This window comes from Sebastes fasciatus, chromosome 19 (assembly GCF_043250625.1).
Source record: "Sebastes fasciatus isolate fSebFas1 chromosome 19, fSebFas1.pri, whole genome shotgun sequence".
NCBI classification, from domain to species: Eukaryota; Metazoa; Chordata; class Actinopteri; order Perciformes; family Sebastidae; genus Sebastes; species Sebastes fasciatus.
This window is the reverse complement of record NC_133813.1, coordinates 4,779,800-4,800,501: the sequence shown is the minus strand read 5'-3', so window position 1 is coordinate 4,800,501 and position 20,702 is coordinate 4,779,800. Positions and strand designations below refer to the sequence as shown.

Here is a 20,702-nt window from a genome sequence, read left to right as displayed (position 1 = left end):
TTCTCTGGGATGTCGGGTAGATCTTGGATTCAATCTGAACATATAAAACCATAATTTGTCACACGTTTTTCATTAAGAAATGACACAAAGTACTTTGTCAACTTCAAGACATTTATTCACATGTTTTAGACAAAACATTGTGCTGCCCTAGCATACCTATTTGTTTCCATAAAGCATCTGATCTCAAATACCAGATTTAAGAGCATGCAAAAATGAACACTCTGTTACTAGTTAATGAACAATTAAATATGCTTAAAGGGGGGATATTTAGTTTTACTAAAGTGCAATAACAACATAATGCAGGCTGCAAACACTGCTATACAGTTACATGGTTGTCTTAATCAAAAGTTAAGTCATTGAAAAGCAGTGATGTGAATAAACAAGTACTACAAAAATAATATTGAACCAGATGCGATATAAACCTGATGTGTTATTGTGTATGAGAAAAAAGCTGAAATGTTCCCTGCAATGCTGTAAAAGTACATTCCTCCCTAACCCTCTAATGTATCATGACTCGACAGAAGGATCCTCAACTCATAACATGACGAGGGCAGTATTTTCAGCACATATAAAACACGATCTCTGCAGAATGTAAAAGCACTGAACAAAGTATTTACTCATGTTCCCTCCGTTGGCTGAATGAGTTCTTGGCTCTTTTATATGATTAGGTGTTTACAAGGTGTTTTTTTGCCCTACATGTGTGGGATGCTTCGTTTCATGGTCCAGTCTCTCTCCAGGTCCTCATCTCTCTCTCTCTCTCTCTCTCTCTCTCTCTCCGCCCCAGAAGTCTTTAATCACAGTAAAGTGCCTTCAACCCCATACTTGTCTCTTCGTTCCAGCTATGCCGGGGATTTGATTTCAAGAAATGGGTGTAGAGATTGTAAATCGCGCCGTATGGTTGCCCTTCCTTGGAGAAAAAAAACTGCAATAAAAACAGTGCATGTTAATGATAAAAATATATTCAAGTATTGGTAACACTTCATTTTACAAGTCTGCAAATTTAATTATTAATTAGGTGATAATTAGCAAGTAACCTGTTTGAAATTTCTTTGGGATTACTGCCAAATTACCCCAATATTTACCTCAAAATGTATCTAAAATGACTTTATTATAAACATTATTTAATAATGATATGCTAAAATAGCATATAATGGTTAAAATAGGGCCCTTAGGCTTGAGAAGCGGCTGTGCGCTGCTCTCCATCGGAGGTGGAAAACTAATAGAAGACACTTCTGAGTTTTTTAAAGAGATTTCAAATAAGTTATTATGCTAATTATTATCTATTTATCAGCAGACATGGAAATAATGTATTAAATAAATTACCTGCTATTGGGAAATAGCGGAATAAATATTAAATAATGTTTAAAATAAAGTCCTTTTTGATAAATTTTGAGGTAAATATTGGGATTATTTGGCAGTAATTCCAAAGAAATTTCAAACTGGCTAATTATCACCTAATTACCATGAAATTTAAGGACCTGTAAAATGAAGTGTTACCCAAATATTATATATTGTATAAGGGTTAAGATATAAAAACACCTGAGTAGATCATGAGTGCTCCTCGGCGCTGCCGCTAAAGGAGCGGCTCCGGATGTGGTTCCTTAGCTGCTCGATGAGCTCTGGGTTCTGCTGCTGGATCTGCTGGGCGAACTGCTGTCCCCTGGCAGAGAGATTTGAGATAACTCTGTTTACCTACTGAATTGCTTTTTCACCACAACAATAGCTCACGCAAAAGCAATATGAGAAATAGTTCAGTTTGTTATATGCAGTAAAATAACAGAAATCCACCCCCATGAGATGAAGGATCTTATCTCCTCACGTTGTGGAAGGTTACAGCACAAATACAAGTTGATACTGAGTCAGAAAACAGCAAAAAGACACCAAGTTAGCTGGGGTAAAATATTAGCAAAAGAGGCGCTGTACAGTATGTCTGTTTGAGCTGTACAGTATGTCTGTTTGAGCTGTACAGTATGTCTGTTTGAGCTGTACAGTATGTCTGTTTGAGGGTCTGTGGGGTGAAAATGTCACATCAGTTTAGAGGGTTATTACACGCTCTGTTTAAAACTGCAGTCAGGAACTTTGAGCAAATATGATACAACATTATTTTTCTAAAACTGTCACTATATCCTGACAAATATGACGGTATCATATTTGCTCAAAGTTACCGACTGCAGCTTTAAGCCTGACTCCACCTACAGCGTAATTTTGAGAAATATTATTCTTGCAGAGAGTTAGATCGATACCACTCTCTTGTCTGTACGGTAAATATGAAGCTACGATCAGTAGATGGTATGGTTAGCTTAGCTTAACATTAAAACTAGAAAGGAAGTGTTTTTTGTAGCTTCACATTTACCGTACAGACCTGAGTGCTATACATCCCCCAAAATGTTGAATTACTCCTTCAGTATGTTATATTTAAAGGTTACAGTGTGCAGGATTTGGCGGCATTTAGTGGTGTGGTTGCAGATTGCAACCAACTGAGTACCCTCCGCTCACTCCTCCCTTTCCAAGACTGCGGTAACGTGAGCCATCAAGTGCAAAACCGTGGTAACGCCGTTCGCCTCGCTCAGAAGTCATCCTTAACATAATAACACTACTTTAGGAGCGGTTTTTCACTCGGCGGCTCACGTTACCGCAGTTTCACAAGAGTGTCGGAGAACTACGGTGGCCTTCAGGTAACGTAAAAATGAGAACGTCTCTCTCTAGAGCCAGAGTTTGGTTTGTCCGTTCTGGGCTACTGTGGAAACATGGTTGACTCCGTGAAGAGGACCCGCTCCCTATGTAGATGAAGGGCTCATTCTAAGCTTACAAAAACACAACTATTCTTAGTTTCAGGTGATTATTCACTAATGAAAACATAGTTATGAATATTATATTCCATTTCTGCAAAAATATCCCCTGAAATGTTACACACTGTTCCTTTAAACATGTATGACTCATATAAAACTCTCTCCCAAACAGTCCTTTTAATCCATTTAGAGTTGAGTGTACTTACGCTTCAATCAAGCTGGAGATGTCTGACAGTCCACCCACTCCCGCTGCAGGACCCCCGACTGCATTGGACATCATTCCTGACATACTGACCGCACAATGACACAGTGACACATTGACACATTGACACAGTGAGTCAAAGCACGTTGCACTTTTCAACTCTTAAAAGCAATGAAATCATTTTGACACTCACAGCTGTTGTACTTGTTGGTTCTGCATCACGCTTGCAGCCTGTCAAAGGAAACAAATCCACCGTCTCAGAAAATGTGTTAAAAAGGACAATTAATGTCTGATTACGTTGGTTAATTGTGTGAGGAAATCTAGTGCTGTACAGACACACAGCTATCTGATTTAGATGTGCATCTTGTCGTTGTTGCTGCAGTAAAACTCTGGCATGCTTTGCAGCAGCGTTCTTGGCCTGGCAGACGTTCCCATGTGTCATCGTTTAACAAGTCAGGACTCTGGGCCCAGACGCACTCCTCTCCACGAGACAATAACCCGGTTGATTAACGGGCGAACTGTCACTCATGGGACTAATTAGGGAAAAGATCTGGTCTAACCTTGCCAGAGACAAAACAAGCATACGACACCTGTCTCCAGGACAAACGGTTGAGTTCCCTGAGCAGCAGGAACCTCAGTGACACGGCCAGGCTCTTTATGTACGCTGCATATATTAGGACTTACCATGCTGATGAAGGCAGGGTTGTTGATTAAACTAGCCATGTCAAACCCCAATCCAGCAGCTATCTGTGGCACACAGAACACATAAACTCTGTAGTATATGTGAGTTTAACTGGAATATACATTACGTTATATAACAACACTTATACTTACTGGGCTGGTCGCTTCTTTCTGCTTCTGCTCCGCGATCTTCAGGTTGGATTTGTAGGTGTCATTCTCAGGGTCTAATACCAAAGCTTTCTTGAAGAAGGATATTGCCTCTGGATACTTGTTCATGGCTGTCAACGCCAAACTGGAGCCACGAATTAAAAAGACACATCATTTTTTACAGACTTTGAAATATTTTGGAGCAGATTATATAAAAAAAACTATCTATAAAACTCACCCCATCCTCCCGTACGCTTTGCTGTAGGTAGGATCGATCCCAATGGCTCTCTCGCAGTCACCAGTTGCCTCTGTGTAATTTCCCAGTTTACTGTGAGCTGCAGCCCTGCAGAGTGTTAAATGCTCACATTTATCACTGGCTTGTCAAATTAATTGTGTTCACAAACATAACGCACAAGGAAGGGATTCGATTCACTAGCACTGTCTAGTAGAGTTGTTCCGATACCGATACCAGTATCGGGATCAGGTATCGCTGAGAACGCCAGCCTATGCACCGATCCGATACCATAATTATTAACCCAGAAAAAAATCAACTTGTTTAACCGGAAATCAATTCTTCTTCGCCGCTCCAAAACAGTAGCCTTCGCTGTGCTGTTGTTGCCCTGGATGTATCATGGCTGCCACTGGCAACAAGAGCAAGCGAAGAAGAACTGGTTGCAGGTAGTTTGTCTCAGCAGTTAAGTACGGGATAATGTACAGCGACCCCGACGCGAAGTGCAGGGGTCTATCATCGCCCTGAAGGGGATTCTTTCACAACAATGACCCGCTAGCTGTACATTATCCCGCTTATTACACGGCTACTTACTTAAGAAATCCAACATCAGAACTTCGCCCATAGCAACGGTCTGTTATAAAGAAATAACACACCGTAGAACGCTGTGATTGACCAATCAGAATCAAGTATTCAACAAAGCAGTGTCTAAAGAATAATAATAAATATATATATATTTTTTTATCACGCTGGTATCGGATTGGTGCACGGTATCAACCAATACTGCGAGTTCAGGTATCAGAATCGGCATCGGGAAGGAAAAAATGCTATCGGAACATCTGTACTGTCTAGTCCAGGCAAAATATTACATCATGTCAACATGACATCACCGACTATCCTCTCAACTCTGCTTTTCTGCTGTTGTAAACAAATCTGTGAGCCCCAACAGAAGTACAAAGTCAACGGTGTGAAATCACGTTGTGAATACCTGTTGCAGTAGTACACAGCGTTTCTCAGGTCCAGGTCAATGGCCTTTGTGTAGCACTCCACTGCACATCTGTAGTTCTCCTCCTTCATGTGATTGTTCCCTAAAAAATACAATATTCACATAGTTTACACAAAGAAAGACTGTGGTTACAACACTGGGCCAAAGTTATCATCGAGGCACAGGTATAGAAATGAAATAATGACATCTAGTTTTAACAGTACCTTCATTCTTAAGTTGCTCTGCTCGTTCGATGTCTTCTGGAGACGGGGAGCTCTCTGGTATGGTGATGTTGTCATTCTGAGTAAATGCAAAATAGAAGAGTCATTACTTGCAAGTGACATCAACTCAATTAGTGACTGTGTTGTAAACAAAAGGACGTTATTATGGTGGACATTTTGACCTGACAGAAGATCTGGCACACCTTAAAGTAAGATCTAGTAATAGTAATATTATTGACAATCAAAATAGTAATGCATTTATCTTCATCCTAATGCTGTATAAGCTGTGTTACTAAATTCACACGAGCCATACATGATGATAAAATGACTTCTGTATGTTACCCACCTTGAGCAGGGAATTGAGGAATATCTCCGTCAGCGGCTGTGGCACAGCGAGATGGCAGTCACTGGTGCTGATCTTAAAGGTCGTCTCCAAACACTGGATCGCAACTGCAGTGACAGGATGATATTTGTTGAGATATATGAGATATATTATAGGTAAACAATAGGTCTTTTAGAGTTAACGGTGTTATTACGGTGAGTCAGAGCTTGGCTGCACATTCAGACTGTCCATATAGGATATAGGATGAAACACGCCACCACACATCACACCCTGATTATGATTCTCTTTAATGATATCAGGAGAGTGAGATAAGAACTAATGTATATTAGTTTGCTGAATTGGACAGGACAAGAGCAGAGTGTCCTATATTTGTAAAGAATAAGTGCACAGTTGACCTACCTTCGAGGCTCTCCTGCTCATCAGAATTCAAAGAGCCGCAATGTGTTTGATCTCGAAGGAACTGCACAATAGAGAACGCCAGACGCTTCTCCACGGCCATTTTTTACCTGGAAACTGCTGCACACACAGGAAGTTGTTTGTGAGTGAAAAAGAAAGGCGCCCACACAGACAGGGTGACACTTTATATAAACACATGCTAAAGTAATGCATAAATAACACATGACTCAGGATGAATCAATGCAGGATTTTTACAAATAGTTTTATGAGTCACTCACTATTAAAAAATGATCAAGTCACTGTGAGTGTTTTGTGATTAGTTTAGATCATTAATTAATACCTGCATTCATTTATATGCCATCATATTAGCTGGAATGTAAAGAAAAGGACGTTTCAAAACCATGTATTTGTAGAGCATATTCTCAGATTTTTTTTAATTAAAAATTGCAATTATTTTGACTGATATTGCAATTGCGATTGTCAGTAGGCCAGAATATCTCTGCAGCACGACAATATTTAATTTAAAATGGTATTTTGACACATTTCGACTTTAATAAATATGGTGCCATATTGCGATTTTGATAAAAATTTTGATTAATTGTGCAGTCCTAGCTCAGAGTCAACAGAATCAATCTCTAGTAATAATCTCATCATCAGATTCCTGACACAACATCAATTTCTCTTTCTACATTCAGTACAATGTAAACTGATGTTTTTGGTTTTAGTGCATCATTCCCTTCAACAACAACAACAACAAATATGACTAAAACTCACTTTCAATCCCTTATACAGTAAATGTGACATAAACAAAGACCGTTTGCTCATGTGGCAACATGCAGATGTTTCTTTGATCAAATTCATGGATCTGTAATGCCATTTTCTACGTCACTGGATTCCAGCTAAACTGGTGGCATATGGCTGTAAATAATGAAGTAACTTTGAATTAACAATCATGAAGTGACTATCTATTAACGGATCACATAAACTCATAGTCACCTGATCATTTGTTTATGGTGAGCAACAGGAATTTATTATACTACTTGTATTAAATTTTCTTATTTACATTGGCGGCCTGGCAAAAGCTTCTATAGTTCCTCTATAACACTAGATATTCACGACTAAATAAGCAGAAATCAAAGTAAAACATATCTTTTGGTACTATGTAATGATTAATAACCCTGCTAATCTGCTTCATCAGGACTGCGTGGAGGTTCTAACTTTGGCAGTGTTCATGACTCCATTACTCACAGCAAGAAAGTGACTCAGAGAATATGTTTTCAGGGCATTTAATTCATGCATTCAATTATCATGAATCACTACTTATGCATTAGTGAAGCACGTGTTTTGTACTCTTATTATAAAGTGGTACTATTCATAAACAGTATATGAAGTGTGTGGTTACATGTGGGTTTGTTAAATGTTGTCAATCAATTAATTATGATCTAGTTATTAACCAGGTCTGGATTATCAAGCGGTCAACACAGGCCCCAAAATAATCTTCCAGATTCCCTGCAAGTCAGATGATTTATGATACTTTAATTAATTGCATTTAAGGAATATGCACATGCTATATGCAGACCGTGCAGTTTTGGCTTACTTTATGGACCTGTATTATAGAGGAGCTGTGTGCTCACATGGTACCTACTCCTATATAAAGTGGTATTAAATCAAATCACCACAATATGGCCTCAACAGCAGATTTTTTTTTTTACCCAAGGGCCCCCTTACAGATTAATGCAGCCATGTTATTATTATTATATTATCTCCTCCAACAAATACTATAGATAGGATGCTGCTGCTGGTGCATCTGGCTCTTGTTTCCAAGACAACTCACAGGAGAAAGCAAAATGATTCTTGCTTACAACAACAACAACAAAAACATTCATTAAAAATGGCTGTTTGCAATTTGTTTTTTTTTCTCTGTCTGAACAGCAGCAGCAGCAGGGGGCAAACGAGGCCACCACATTTATTACAAAATGATTTGCAGATAAAAACACATCATATATCCATCACGTGCTGATGCCATACGTTGTTAGGTTTATTGAGGTCTGCCTCACACAGCCACTCCTCCTCCTCCTCACAGTGTGTTGACACACGTACATGCAGTGATGCAGAAGCTGTGATGTAATCATGGGGAGACGATGATATGTGTATTTTCATGCACTAATATAATACATGCATTATATATTTTTTTAAACACACAATGCATTCACTGATAGAGATGCACCCACTGATGGCGCTGGCAGGTGTTTGTCATGCAACAACAAAGCTCTGTGCGCACTGTGCACAGAATCAAAACACACATCTGTGTCACAACGAGGCAGCAATAACAGGAAACAAAGCTCGACTCTCAAAACACCATGAAGCTAATTAATAATAAGATCTAGTGAAAGGATGCTGCTCGGTGTTTCCCCCCCGTCCACCTACCTGAGCTCTTGTCCAGCTGTCTGCTGCTGCTGCTGCTACCGCGTCATCACGACTGCTTGTGTCGGATTTGAGCGTCTTCTTCTGCACATGCGCGTCCAAGCCGGATATAAGAAGTATTTTGAAGAGAGAAGGAGAGAGAGAGCTGCTGCTGCTGATCTGAGATCTACAGACTGTAAGAGAGGACAACAAAGTGTGTTTTGCACGGACAAAAACGCATGAAACCAGCCAGCATGTGTGCGTTAAGAGCTGTAGTCTGCAGAGCGCTTTGCAGGTATGCTTTAAAAGTTTAGTGTGTTTCTTTAAGTGTGACTTGCTTCATTTAACTCCTTTCAATTAGCACTAATTGATGAGTGTTTTATTTACCATCTGGTCATCATAAAAAGGTATATACCAGTTTTTCCTCAATCGATTTGACTCATTTTTCACTTCATAGAAAGGTCACCCAAAACATTTTATTCATGCTTTAAAACCTTGTTATTGTGTTTAAATTGGCCAATATGCCACTAAAATGAAGTGCTACTGTACTGGTCAACATGTTTAGATGTTTTCTCACCATGGAACTCAACCCTGGGAATGTTTTTCTTATATATAAATCTCAGTTTTGTAACTACTTTTTTGTTGACACTGACTGCTTACTGCACTATACCAGAATGTCAGTTCAGTCCAGCTGAATACTGTTACCTGTGTGTATGGCACTGAGCTTTTTCACATTTCAACAGTAGGTGACAGTTTACAGGGAAAAGTCAATACTGTAGTAGCTACACAGAAAAAGGGGCATGCACATTTGTGTTTATACAGTACATTTATTTGAAGAAAGGTAGTAGTACTTTTTTGTTGACACTGACTACTTGCACTAACACCGGACTCTGAGAACAAAAATAATATCAATATCATGTTCAATACTACTTTTACATTCTTATGTGCAATATCACTGTCCATCATATGCAATATTACTTCCTTTTCTTGGTTGTTTTTTTTTAGGTTACTTTAGCTCCTTTTTTATTTTGCTTATCTTATTTACTCATTTTACTAAATGCATCTTACTTTATTGTTATTCTATTAGGCACTAGTGCTAGAAATAGTACTTTTTATTTTATACACTTGAACTTGTTATAATTTTGAGCAATCTCTGGCACAAGAATTTCCATTGGGATTAATAAAGATCAATCTTATCATATCTTATCATATCTTACCTTACCTTACCTTACCTGACTCGACCTGACTCGACCTGACTCGACCTGACTCGACCCGACCTAACCTAACCTAACCTTACCTAACCTTACTGCACTATACCACAATGTCAGTTCTGTCCAACTGCATGTTGTTGTTTATCCCACTAAACTTTTTTCACATTTCAACCGGTAAAAGTCAATACTGTAGTAGCTACACAGAAAAAGGGAATGCACATTTATCTTTATACAGTAAATTGTATTTGTGTAGCAGTGAGTTTCATGTACTGTAAACAGAAATTTCACCTTAGATCTTTCATTTAAAGTCAGTTAAAAAAAAAAAAAGCTGCGGTAGTTCTGATAAAAAACAACCAATTGCACCTCCTCACAGTAGGTAAGAACATGTCATAGATATTTATGGAATATACATGCATGTCTGACATATTTTGATGATTGAATGGATCATTTTGCAAATGACGACAAAGGACGACAATCTCACTGAGAATCAACTCATCAGTTTTGATCAGCAAGTCATGTACAAGTGGTTATTGTGCAAATTGTAGATAATTGTACTCACTCTTTTGCACACATTTGCCAAAACATATGTGATTTGCTTGAATGAAGGATCAATTCTAATCTGTTGTGAACAACAAACTAATTGTTCAGAGATTTGAGCTCATCGTTTTGAAAACAATAATTCTAATAATAACAATTAAAGACAAAGTGAATGACAAAAACTGTAAAATGCCTCCCAGCACTTTAACCCATTTATTACAACAGCTGAATTATTCTCTTAAGGCTTAATGCTTAAGCACAATTATGAAGAAATGTTCAAAATCTGACCAACCGTTTGGCTGAAAAGGGAGTTTTTCTTATCATACTAGTATTTGGCCTCGTGGTACTACTGCTTTTTGTAATAGATTCCATTATATTTTATCACAAAACAGTACTCCCATGTGCTCAAATAATAGATATAGTATGATAAGAAAATGAAACTATCTATAAACTCTTATTAGTTGTGTGTTTGAGAAAAGATAGTTGGCATATATTGCACTGATAATGTATGCAAAGAATGAAATGGAGAAGGTATATCTTTAAGAATCTAATCTCAAGATTTTATGTTGTTTTTTTAATTATTATTATTATGGAAAACTGTTTCAAATGCATTTAGGTATTCTTAAAAGAACAATTGTTGTGGCATTTTTCCTTATCATTTGAAATGTGAAATATTAATATGTTTTGGCAGCGATTTGTCATAGCTGCCTTGCAAATTACCCCACGCTTTTAGTTCTTGTTTTGAAACGCTTGCCATGCCTTGAAACTCTACACTGAGTGGGAAAAGGTCACCGCTTAGCATGGAAAGAATTTACAGTACCTTTCAAGTGTGACCTTGGAGAATTTATGGCTTATACTGTAGTAGTGCCACCACCACCACCACCTGTTGGGTTCAGTCTCAACTGTACATTTGTTTTACTTTGGATGTCTAATTCTTTACAGCGTCTCTAAAACACCTCTCCTGAGGATGACCATCCAGAATGGGCCGGTGATATCTGCCAGAGAATGCTCTCAGGCAGGAAATAAGAGAAACACACTGAGATGGGACCTGACCCCAGATGACATCAGGACCACGACGGACAGCCTGATCAACAGAGTGAAGGCCGTTTATGATGACATTGGAGCTCTAAAGATAGAAAACGTTTCTGTTGAAAACACCCTGAAAGCCTTGGCTCATGCCAAACTGGATTATGCATGTAAGTCTGGTTATAGTCTGCCTTTTTCTTGTTGTCAACAATCGCATGAAAAAGGACCAAAACCAACAATGAATTGACGCTTCTAGCAAATATTGTCTGCGTAGCCTCCGTGCCCTAGAGCTCCATTGTTGTCCAGAAATATTAAAGAGGACCGATTATGCCTATTTTCAGATGCATACATGTATTTGGGGTTTCTACTAGAACATATTTACATGCTTTAATATTTGATTTAATATACCTTAATTTGCATTTATGCAAATGTATTACTTGGTGACATCACCGCGTTACGGAATGAAAGGCAGGACTTTTCTGTGGGGGAGAGTAACTCTCTTTAGCGTGGACCAGTCCACGTCATCAGACAACACTATACTAGTGTAGGTTATCTGAGGCCACTTCTTCAGGTCGTCCTCCCATCCCTCCATAGTAGAAGGCAGAGCTATGATCACATTATCCTGTCTGAGCTGTAATAGGTGGTGTTCACACATGTTTTACTAGATTTATTAATACAATCCCCAACAAATGCACTATTTATTCCTGTTTGAGTAAAGTTAGCTAAAAACTGCAGTGCCCAGCTGTTTTAGGAGCCTTTTTTTTTTTTAATAAGAGCTGTTTTCCAAGATTTAGATCTTTAGTAGGAACACATGGCTTGTGGCTGAGTGCCACAGACAGTAGGGACTACCCTATTGTTGGTTTTGGTCTTTTCATTGGATTTGTTGACGAGAAAAATATGTAGTAACGCCTTATTTTTCCAGGCTATTTCTCTTCATATGATTCCCAATGTTGCACAAATCATAGTAACATTCAAGGTGTCTTTTGTGTTTATCCTGTCCCGTAGCGTCGCTCCATGCTCTTGATTTCCCCCAGTACGTCTGTCCCTCTAAAGAGGTTCGGACGGCGAGCACAGAGGCAGATAAGAAGCTGTCTGAGTTTGATGTGGAGATAAGTATGAGGGAAGACGTGTTCAAGCGAATTACAGCCTTGCAGGTTGGTACGCCTCCACTTGAATATACATCACTAACAACATGAGGGAGGTCGATACAAAAACTGTCCTTTAACATAATAATGAGGTGTTAAAGTAATCTTAGCAGGTAGAATATATGGATTTGAAGCTAATTGAATGTAATGTGTGAGGATTTGATGCCTTATCACAGTAGCTATGTCAATTATTTTCACATTTTATGTCAACCAGAGGGCAACCAGATAGATGTGAAGTGTTTATACCATATCCTCATTTGACCCCACCACTGGTTCTTATTTAGCTCGGGGAAAGAAATTTAATCTGATCTATTCAGAGTTAGCCAATGCCAAATGTTATTCTACGCAGCAGGACTGGCTGGCTGACATGCATCATAAAAATAAAGTGGAATAGTTTTAGCAAAGTGAAAAAACAATTCTGCACGTTTTGAAGAAGTTTGTCTCTTGTGATTAATTTTTTTAATAGAAAAAGCTGCAGGACGACCTTTCACCCGAGGAAAAGAGATTCTTAGACAGACTTGTTGCATTAGGCAAGCGGAAAGGACTGCACCTGTCTAAAGATATACAAGAGGTAATGCCATGTTTGATCTGATTATTAAAGCTACTTAAGTTTAGACCATATTAGGACTGTCAATCGATTAAAATATGTAATTACAATTAATCGTACATAGTTAATCAGGATTAATCGCACATTTTTATTTGTTCAAAATGTACCTTAAAGGGAGATTTGTCAAGTATTTAATACTCTTATCAACACAGGAGTGAACAAATATGCTGCTTTATACAAATGTATGTATATATTTATTATTGGAAATCAATTAACAACACAAAACAATGACAAATATTGTCCAGAAACCCTCACAGGTACTGCATTTAGCATAAAAAATATGCTCAAATCATAACATGGCAAACTGCAGCCCAACAGACAACAACAGCTGTCAGTGTGTCAGTGTGCTGACTTGACTATGACTTGCCCCAAACTGCATGTGATTATCATAAAGTGGGCATGTCTGTAAAGGGGAGACTCGTGGGTACCCATAGAACCCATTTTCATTCACATATCTGGAGGTCAGAGGTCAAGGGACCCCTTTGAAAATGGTAAAAATAGTTTTTCCATGCCAAACGTTAGCGTAAGTTTGGAGCGTTACTTAGCCTCCTTTACGACAAACTAGTATGACATAGTTGGCGTCATTATCGCGTTAACTTTGACAGCCCTAGACCATATACATTGCATGTATATTACATTAAAGATTTTGTGTATTAAAAGACAAGTTGATCATTTTTTAAGTGATTTGAATCAATTCTTCAATAATCATGTCACACCCTGGAAATCAGTTTTCATTTTCCTGACTGCTCCTTTTTCTCTCCCAAAGGAAATAAAAAGAACCTCCAAGCTAATAAGTGAACTCTCCATAGAGTTCAACCAGAATCTGAATGAGGACAACACCTTTGTTGTTTTTTCTGAGCAGGATTTGGGTACGTTTATATTCCATAAAGCTCAGTCTGGTATTATGATGAACATGCTTTTGAGTAGTTAAATGTATGCTGTTGCTGTCTTCTGTTAAGGTGGGCTAGCTGATAGCTATCTCAATGGACTGGACAAGACAGCAGATGGGCGGTATAAGGTGACACTTGAATATCCCCATTACTACCCCCTGATGAAGAGGTGTCACAATCCTGAAACCAGGAGGAAGATGGAAACAGCTTTTCACAGCAGGTGTAAGGAGGTAACTGGATCATATATCTGTGCACTTCCCTGAACACAGCAAGACCTGTCTGTTTTTAACTTCAGCTGATGCATAAACACCTGCAGCTCTATCTGGAGATATAATGTCACTGATAAGTTGTTCTCCTTAAGATTTTCACTAAATCAGACCCAGTTGATGTCATCTATGGGTGGCTTTTGCTCAGCAATGGCCATTCAGTGTATTTAGATTCAGTAATTACCTCTATATAAGGTAGTTATCACTGTATGGAGTGGCTACCGTACCTACACACAAGGATATCTGCTGAAATGATGCATGATCGTAATCCTGCGCTACCGTTTGATGTCATTGATATCAGCTTTCATACGGTCGTATCCAAGCTGTAATAAGTTACTGCTAATGCGAGCCAAGCATTTCCTCCTGCTGCTAGAATATTAAAAGCATTCGACTGATGAAACATGAGGTGGTTAGCAGCGCGCTGACCGTGATTGTACAGTGAGTCACTTAAATATTGTAGGTTGTTGCCTGTAGAATGATTTATTAAAACAACTTTTTGTTATAACATGAAGGTTATAAGACATTTCTTAGGACATTTTCATATTAAAAACACTCCCACACCCTCCCTATATCTCCATGACTAAATACATGATACAAACAATACAGATACTAAGCAGCAGTACAGTACAAAGAGGTAGGCATAGATATAAAACATCTATGGAGGTAGGTTTGTCAGGAAAATAAATAAGTAAAATACATAATTAATGAATGAATTATTTAAATGTAATTATAAAATTGTATAAGGGTTTAGAAAATTATGATAGAAGTATATGATGGCCATTCCCATGCTCTAATGTCTCATAAGTTGTTGCAGCAATTTTTGGGTTGATACAAATTTACACAAATTTGGTTGTAAATAGCATTTTTTACCATTCGAGAATTGATAAAAAATTATCAATAATCCCTCCAGAATACCACATTAAAACACCAAGACCTTGAGGAACATCATAGACAATGCCATGCTGTGATTTGGTTTAAAAAACCTTTGACATTTTGAGATTTCTGCAAAAAATTGCATTTTTGGTGATTGGATGGCAAGCACTTCTGTTGTGTAAACTGCTCAGAAACCCCCTTATTGTCAGTATACCAAGAAAAGCCATCCACCCTCTGAATGCTCTAGGTCTCTAGTTTGTGGTTGTAAAGTTTCATGAGGCTGTGATTATCCTAGAGGTCACCACAGGTCATTTTATACAGCGAGGTCAAAGTTCAAAAACATGATCTCACTACGATGAAATGTCTCCTATGGGGACTAACATCATCACACATGAATACAGTTGGGCTCATTGGATCCACAAGAGTCTCAGCTTTACAGTTAACCCCAGTAACCACAGGTGTCACCATCTTTATATTATAGATATTGTGTTAAATGTTCCCATTGTATACATTAGCAGATCTCCATATCTTATTCTGCTGCCTTTCGTTTTTTTATTTTCCAGGTTAACACGGCGATCCTCGAACAATTGATACAGCTGAAAGCAAAGGTTGCAGACTTACTTGGTTACAGTAGCCATGCCAACTATGTGCTGGAGATTAACATGGCCAAGAATGCAAGCAATGTGTCTGACTTTCTAGGTATGACACCTTTTGACATGCTACCGCTCAGGCACGCACACACACATATATATATATATGACATGTGTAATTTACGATGAAGACACATTAGAAAAAGAAACTTCATCGGACAAATGTATGTGACTCAATTAGAAGAGAGAAATGCTGCATGTAATTTAGTAAATGTTGCGCTACATGCCTCTCTTATGTAGTGTAACATACACTGATGTATGGCTAATGATCATTACCATATATCACAAAGTAGAACTGCACTGATGTATGTGGGAAGGGAGCGAGACTTTGTGCTTTGAATAAGACATATAGGGAAAAAAAGAAAATGCATGATGAAATTATGAAAATACAGTATGTACATAATTGAACCGTGTGTCTTTTACTTTACAGATACATTCTATGAAACACTGAAGCCCATTGGAGTCAAAGAGAGGAAATATATTCTCGCACTAAAGAAGCGGGAGTGCTTGATGAAGGGCAGCCCGTTTGACGGACAGATCAACGCATGGGACTTACCCTACTACATGAACCAAGTGGAGCAGTGCAAGTTTGCTGTGAACAAGGACAAACTGATCGAGTATTTCCCGCTCGATGTGGTGACAGAAGGACTGCTTGGTATCTACCAGGAGCTGCTGGGTCTCACCTTCACAGAGGTGGAACGTGCTCACGTGTGGCATGAAAATGTCAAGCTTTATTCAGCCCGGGACACTGAAACGGGAGAGGAGATCGGCCAGTTCTACCTGGACTTACATCCGAGGTAGAAAATGTGTCTCTTTAGGGCCTTTAAATGCCTTGTTTTGTCTGACCAACAGTTCAAAATCCAAAAATATTCCATTCACTATCACATAAGACGGAGAAAAGCAGCATATCTTCACAATTGAGAAGCTGGAATGTGTGGCATTTATGTTTGGAAAAATGACTTCAAATATTAATTTGATTATCAAAATAGTCACTGATCAATTGAATGATTAGAGCTCTTGATCTTTATAATGTAATTTGTGTCAATGTTCAGATTCATAGATAGATATATAGATTTACTTAACTGATCCCAAATTAAGAAATTCTTGTGTTACAGCAGCAGGTTATCCAGACAAATACACAGCAAATATACATATCAACACTAGAGATATATATCTATAGTATACACAATATAAAGAATATATTAGAATACACTAAATAACTAAATATACAAGACTACTACAACTGGCTTAGAAAATATAAAATATGAGCATAGAATAATAATGTGTTACAATTTTTGTTTTAAGATAAAAATAAAAAAATTAATTAAAGTAACATTTTTAAATTAAAAATGTATTAAAAATACAATTTTTAAATTAAAATAGAAAATATATTAAAAGTAAAATTTTAAAATGTATTAAAAGTAACATTTTAAAATTAAAATTAAAATGTATTAAAAGTAACATTTTAAAATTAAAAAAATGTTTTAAAAGTAAAACTTTAAAATATTGATAAAAAAATTATTAAAAGTAACATTTTAAAATATTAATAAAGAAATGTATTCAAGTAAAATTTTAATATAAAAATTAAAAATGTTTTAAAATTAGAATTTTAAGATTAAAAATGTATTAAATTAAAAAATTTTATTTAAAAAAAATTAAAATATTATTATTCATCCTTGCTGTGTAACATTTGAAACCTTATCTTCCACCAGGGAAGGAAAGTACGGCCACGCAGCCTGCTTCGGGCTCCAGCCCGGCTGCAGAGGACCTGATGGGAAACGCCGGATTCCGGTGGCGGCTATGGTGGCTAACTTTACCAAGCCTAGAAAAGGTTGGCCGTCTCTCCTCCAGCACCATGAAGTGGAGACTTATTTTCACGAGTTTGGTCATGTGATGCATGAGCTCTGTTCTAAGGTAGGCCACCGTGAGTACGGCATCAGCATTATTTTATTGTATATTAATTAGAATGACAGAGCTTTAACTTTTCCTGTGTTTGTATCAGACCACTTTCTCAGAGTTCAGTGGAACCCTGGTGGAGACAGACTTCGTGGAGGTGCCTTCGCAGATGCTGGAGAACTGGGTTTGGGAGAAGGAGCCTCTGAGAAGAATGTCCCGCCACTACAAGGACGGCACCCCGATCCCAGACAATCTGCTCGACAAACTGATAGCATCCAGAGTCGCCAACACTGGTCAGACATTTCACTAAAATAAAAAAATAACATTTATGCAGAAATCAAGAGACTCTGTTGATGTTTTGACTCGTTTATCCTCTTCAGGACTGATGAACCTGCGTCAGGTCGTCCTCGGTAAAGTGGACCAGTCACTACACACCAGCTCTCGTGCAGATACAGCTGAGGTGTTTGCAAAGTACTGCCAGGACATCCTGGGTGTTCCTGCTACGCCAGGTCAGTAACCATAGCAACAGAAGCATTGCAAGCAGGGGCGCTTCTAGGATCAGACCTTTAGGGGGACTCAGCCCCTAATGAGAATGTGACATTTGTACAGCCAAGGGTTACATTTCAACATTGTGGGGACATATATTAAGTGGGGGGTCAGGGGGTCCCCCTCTGGTTAATTTTCAGCGTCGAAAAATGTTTTCCTGCATTCTGGTGACTATTTATGCATCAATTTTTGCCTTTCTTACATCAAGTTATGGTGGAAATGTCTTTATTTATGTAAAGGAAAACACAAAATGCATGCACCAGGTGACAATTAAAAATATAATACAGTATATAGCAGGTCAGCAGTAGAGTATATGTCACATAGAAGTGTTGTACATCATTTTAAAGCTAGTCATTAATCAGGGCTTAGAACATTATGATGGAAGTATATGATGGCCATTCCTATACTCTATCATGTCTTATAAGTTGCTGTAGCAATTTTGGGGTTGAAAAAAACTGCATGGTTTTTGCCCCAAACTGCATGTGATTATCATGAAGTGGGCATGTCTGTAAAGGGGAGATTCGTGGGTACCAATGAACCCATTTTCCTCCACATATCTTAAGGTCAGAGCTCAAGGGACCCCTTGAAAAATGGCCATGCCAGTTTTCTCTCGCCCAAATAGATATCTTCAATCCAGAGTTAAGTCTGACCCCGCGACAGCCTCTTAGACAGGGTTTGATAATTATTTTTTTTAGGGATGCTGAGATGAAATTTAGGTGTGCTTGAGCACCCCTAAAAATAGACTAAAATCGCCACTGATTAGAAGGAAAGTGTTGGCTATTCAGCATATATTTAAAGAAATAAATGCATGTTCATTATTATCAGTGATGAGAATTGAGAGTATTTATTTAATTGTCTCCTATGAGGACAAATAAATACCTTAAATGTTATATTTGGAATATAATAAATACTCCACTGTGGGCAGGTAGGATTTGTATTTTCATTTCCTGTATGAAAAGCTTTGGAACGTGTTAATGGTTTAGTTTGTAACAAAGACCATTTGGATGTGATGACAAAGATCTGTTCTCTGCAGGTACCAACATGACAGCCAGTTTCAGCCACTTGGCTGGAGGATACGACGGTCAGTACTACAGCTATCTGTGGAGTGAAGTCTACTCCATGGACATCTTTTTCTCTCGCTTTAAAAAGGAAGGCATTATGAATCCAGAGGTGGGTGTGATTACTACTACACATCATATATATGTATTATATCCATTTACTTGTAAGCATACATCTCACTTGTCGTGGAAAATGTCTTCATCAGGTTGGTAAAGAGTACAGACGGGTGATTCTGGAAGCTGGTGGCTCTGTGGACGGCATGGACATGCTGAAAACCTTTCTCGGACGCAGCCCATGTCAGGAGGCCTTCTTTCGGTGCAAAGGACTGATTAAGTCACAGGAAACAGACATTGTAAATTAATATATTCTTTAAGAATCTTTTTTTCAAAGCAAGGTATATTTTGTCTGGATGCAAATCCACGTCTGTAGAAAAATGGCTTTGCTTGAAGTGTTTTATTACTGTTTGATTTTTTTCTACCTGTTGGTATTTGTTCAAATGTACAGGAGTACATGGAGGGTTTTAAGATGATATGTACAATTGGCCTTTACAGCAAACTGTTTAACTGGTCACAGGTGTTGCTAATAACATTAAGATAAGATAAGATATACTTTATTGCCCCCAAGGGGAAATTATGCTTGGGCAATAGTGCTGCACACCGCTGCTTAAAACAAATATAAATACATTGGCATTATAAAACAGAACCATTAACGATGGCTTTGTTCTATTCAAGTATCCCAGGAAGCAAAAAAAACACATGCACAATACCATGACCCTGGAAATGAAGCAGTTAAATGGAATTCAACCAGCATTAACTTTGCTTTTGTGACATGTGAAAATGTCCTCCATGAGAAAATTATCATTGTAAAAATGTTTTTTTTAGAAGTGATACAGCATTTTCAAAGAAGCTGTTGGAGATGGATGTGCAAACAAAATGGTCATTGCATCTTTTGGAGTTCCTGTTTTGCAGCCTCCTCTTAGGGGGCGAGGTTGAAGCAGACAATACATCACATTTCCATTCATGTTTTATTAAAAGATTGAAATATATAATAACTAGAGCTGTCAATCGATTTTCTGTTCAAAATGTACCTTAAAGGGAGATTTGTCAAGTATTTAATACTCTTATCAACATGGGAGTGGGCAAATATGCTGCTTTATACAACAACAGCTGTCAGTGTGCTGACTTGACTATGACTTGCCCCAAACTATATGTGATTTTTTTTTATATATATATATATATATATATATATCTCCTCGACCTAATACACTAGTACATCAGAGGGCGCTACATGATAGCTGATAGTTTAACATGGTTAAAGAAAAATTAATGTTATGTTATATGCATAACACTTTATATACGATGAGATTTTCTTTTATTTGAATAAAAGCATTTTTACGGGGCAAACGGGTGCAAATAGTGACAACAGCTTTACATGTAGATTGGTTTAATGTTATTTTTGCCTGCTTCTACATGTAGTCTGTGAATATATATAAATTACTTCTATCATAATTGTTAAATAATGAATTCATGTTTATTTCTGATTTATGACTACAACAACTTGACACACAGTGCTGAGCAGCATCTCAAATTAATCTCCAGGT

At 37.9% G+C, this 20,702-nt stretch overlaps 2 protein-coding genes across 3 annotated transcripts; one reads left to right on the top strand and one right to left on the bottom strand.

Moving 5' to 3' along the window:
* Positions 1–93: 93 nt before the first annotated feature.
* On the bottom strand, positions 94–8,526 carry sgtb (small glutamine rich tetratricopeptide repeat co-chaperone beta). Of its 2 annotated transcripts, none has more exons than XM_074617213.1 (12): positions 8,421–8,526; positions 5,997–6,110; positions 5,601–5,704; positions 5,258–5,333; positions 5,037–5,136; positions 4,058–4,162; positions 3,826–3,964; positions 3,676–3,738; positions 3,185–3,222; positions 2,996–3,079; positions 1,540–1,660; positions 94–922 (listed from the first exon to the last, which is right to left on the bottom strand). In XM_074617213.1, exons 2-11 carry the CDS (start codon positions 6,094–6,096, stop codon positions 1,549–1,551), a joined length of 921 nt encoding a protein of 306 aa, XP_074473314.1. In that variant the 5' UTR covers positions 6,097–6,110; positions 8,421–8,526; the 3' UTR covers positions 94–922; positions 1,540–1,548. The 2 variants fall into 2 exon arrangements, with proteins under 2 accessions (XP_074473314.1, XP_074473312.1); XM_074617211.1 differs by having other exon boundaries at positions 5,997–6,113; positions 8,421–8,514.
* nln (neurolysin (metallopeptidase M3 family)) lies at positions 8,501–19,844 on the top strand. The gene is made up of 13 exons (XM_074617208.1): positions 8,501–8,691; positions 11,087–11,340; positions 12,176–12,324; positions 12,782–12,886; positions 13,689–13,791; positions 13,882–14,042; positions 15,515–15,650; positions 16,032–16,398; positions 17,314–17,515; positions 17,604–17,790; positions 17,878–18,006; positions 19,077–19,213; positions 19,308–19,844. Exons 1-13 carry the CDS (start codon positions 8,636–8,638, stop codon positions 19,461–19,463), a joined length of 2,142 nt encoding a protein of 713 aa, XP_074473309.1. The 5' UTR covers positions 8,501–8,635; the 3' UTR covers positions 19,464–19,844.
* The last annotated feature ends 858 nt before the right edge of the window (positions 19,845–20,702 follow it).

Coding starts and splice junctions, on each gene's coding strand:
- sgtb (XM_074617213.1), bottom strand. CDS start 6,096: ATGGCCGTGGAGAAGCGTCTGGCGTTCTCTATTGTGCAGTTCCTTCGA. Junction 4,163..5,036: donor GCTGTGTACTACTGCAACAG/GTATTCACAACG, acceptor AACACTCTGCAG/GGCTGCAGCTCACAGTAAAC. Junction 3,223..3,675: donor ACCCTGCCTTCATCAGCATG/GTAAGTCCTAAT, acceptor TTCCTTTGACAG/GCTGCAAGCGTGATGCAGAA.
- nln (XM_074617208.1), top strand. CDS start 8,636: ATGAAACCAGCCAGCATGTGTGCGTTAAGAGCTGTAGTCTGCAGAGCG. Junction 11,341..12,175: donor TGCCAAACTGGATTATGCAT/GTAAGTCTGGTT, acceptor CCTGTCCCGTAG/CGTCGCTCCATGCTCTTGAT. Junction 17,791..17,877: donor ATCCAGAGTCGCCAACACTG/GTCAGACATTTC, acceptor TATCCTCTTCAG/GACTGATGAACCTGCGTCAG.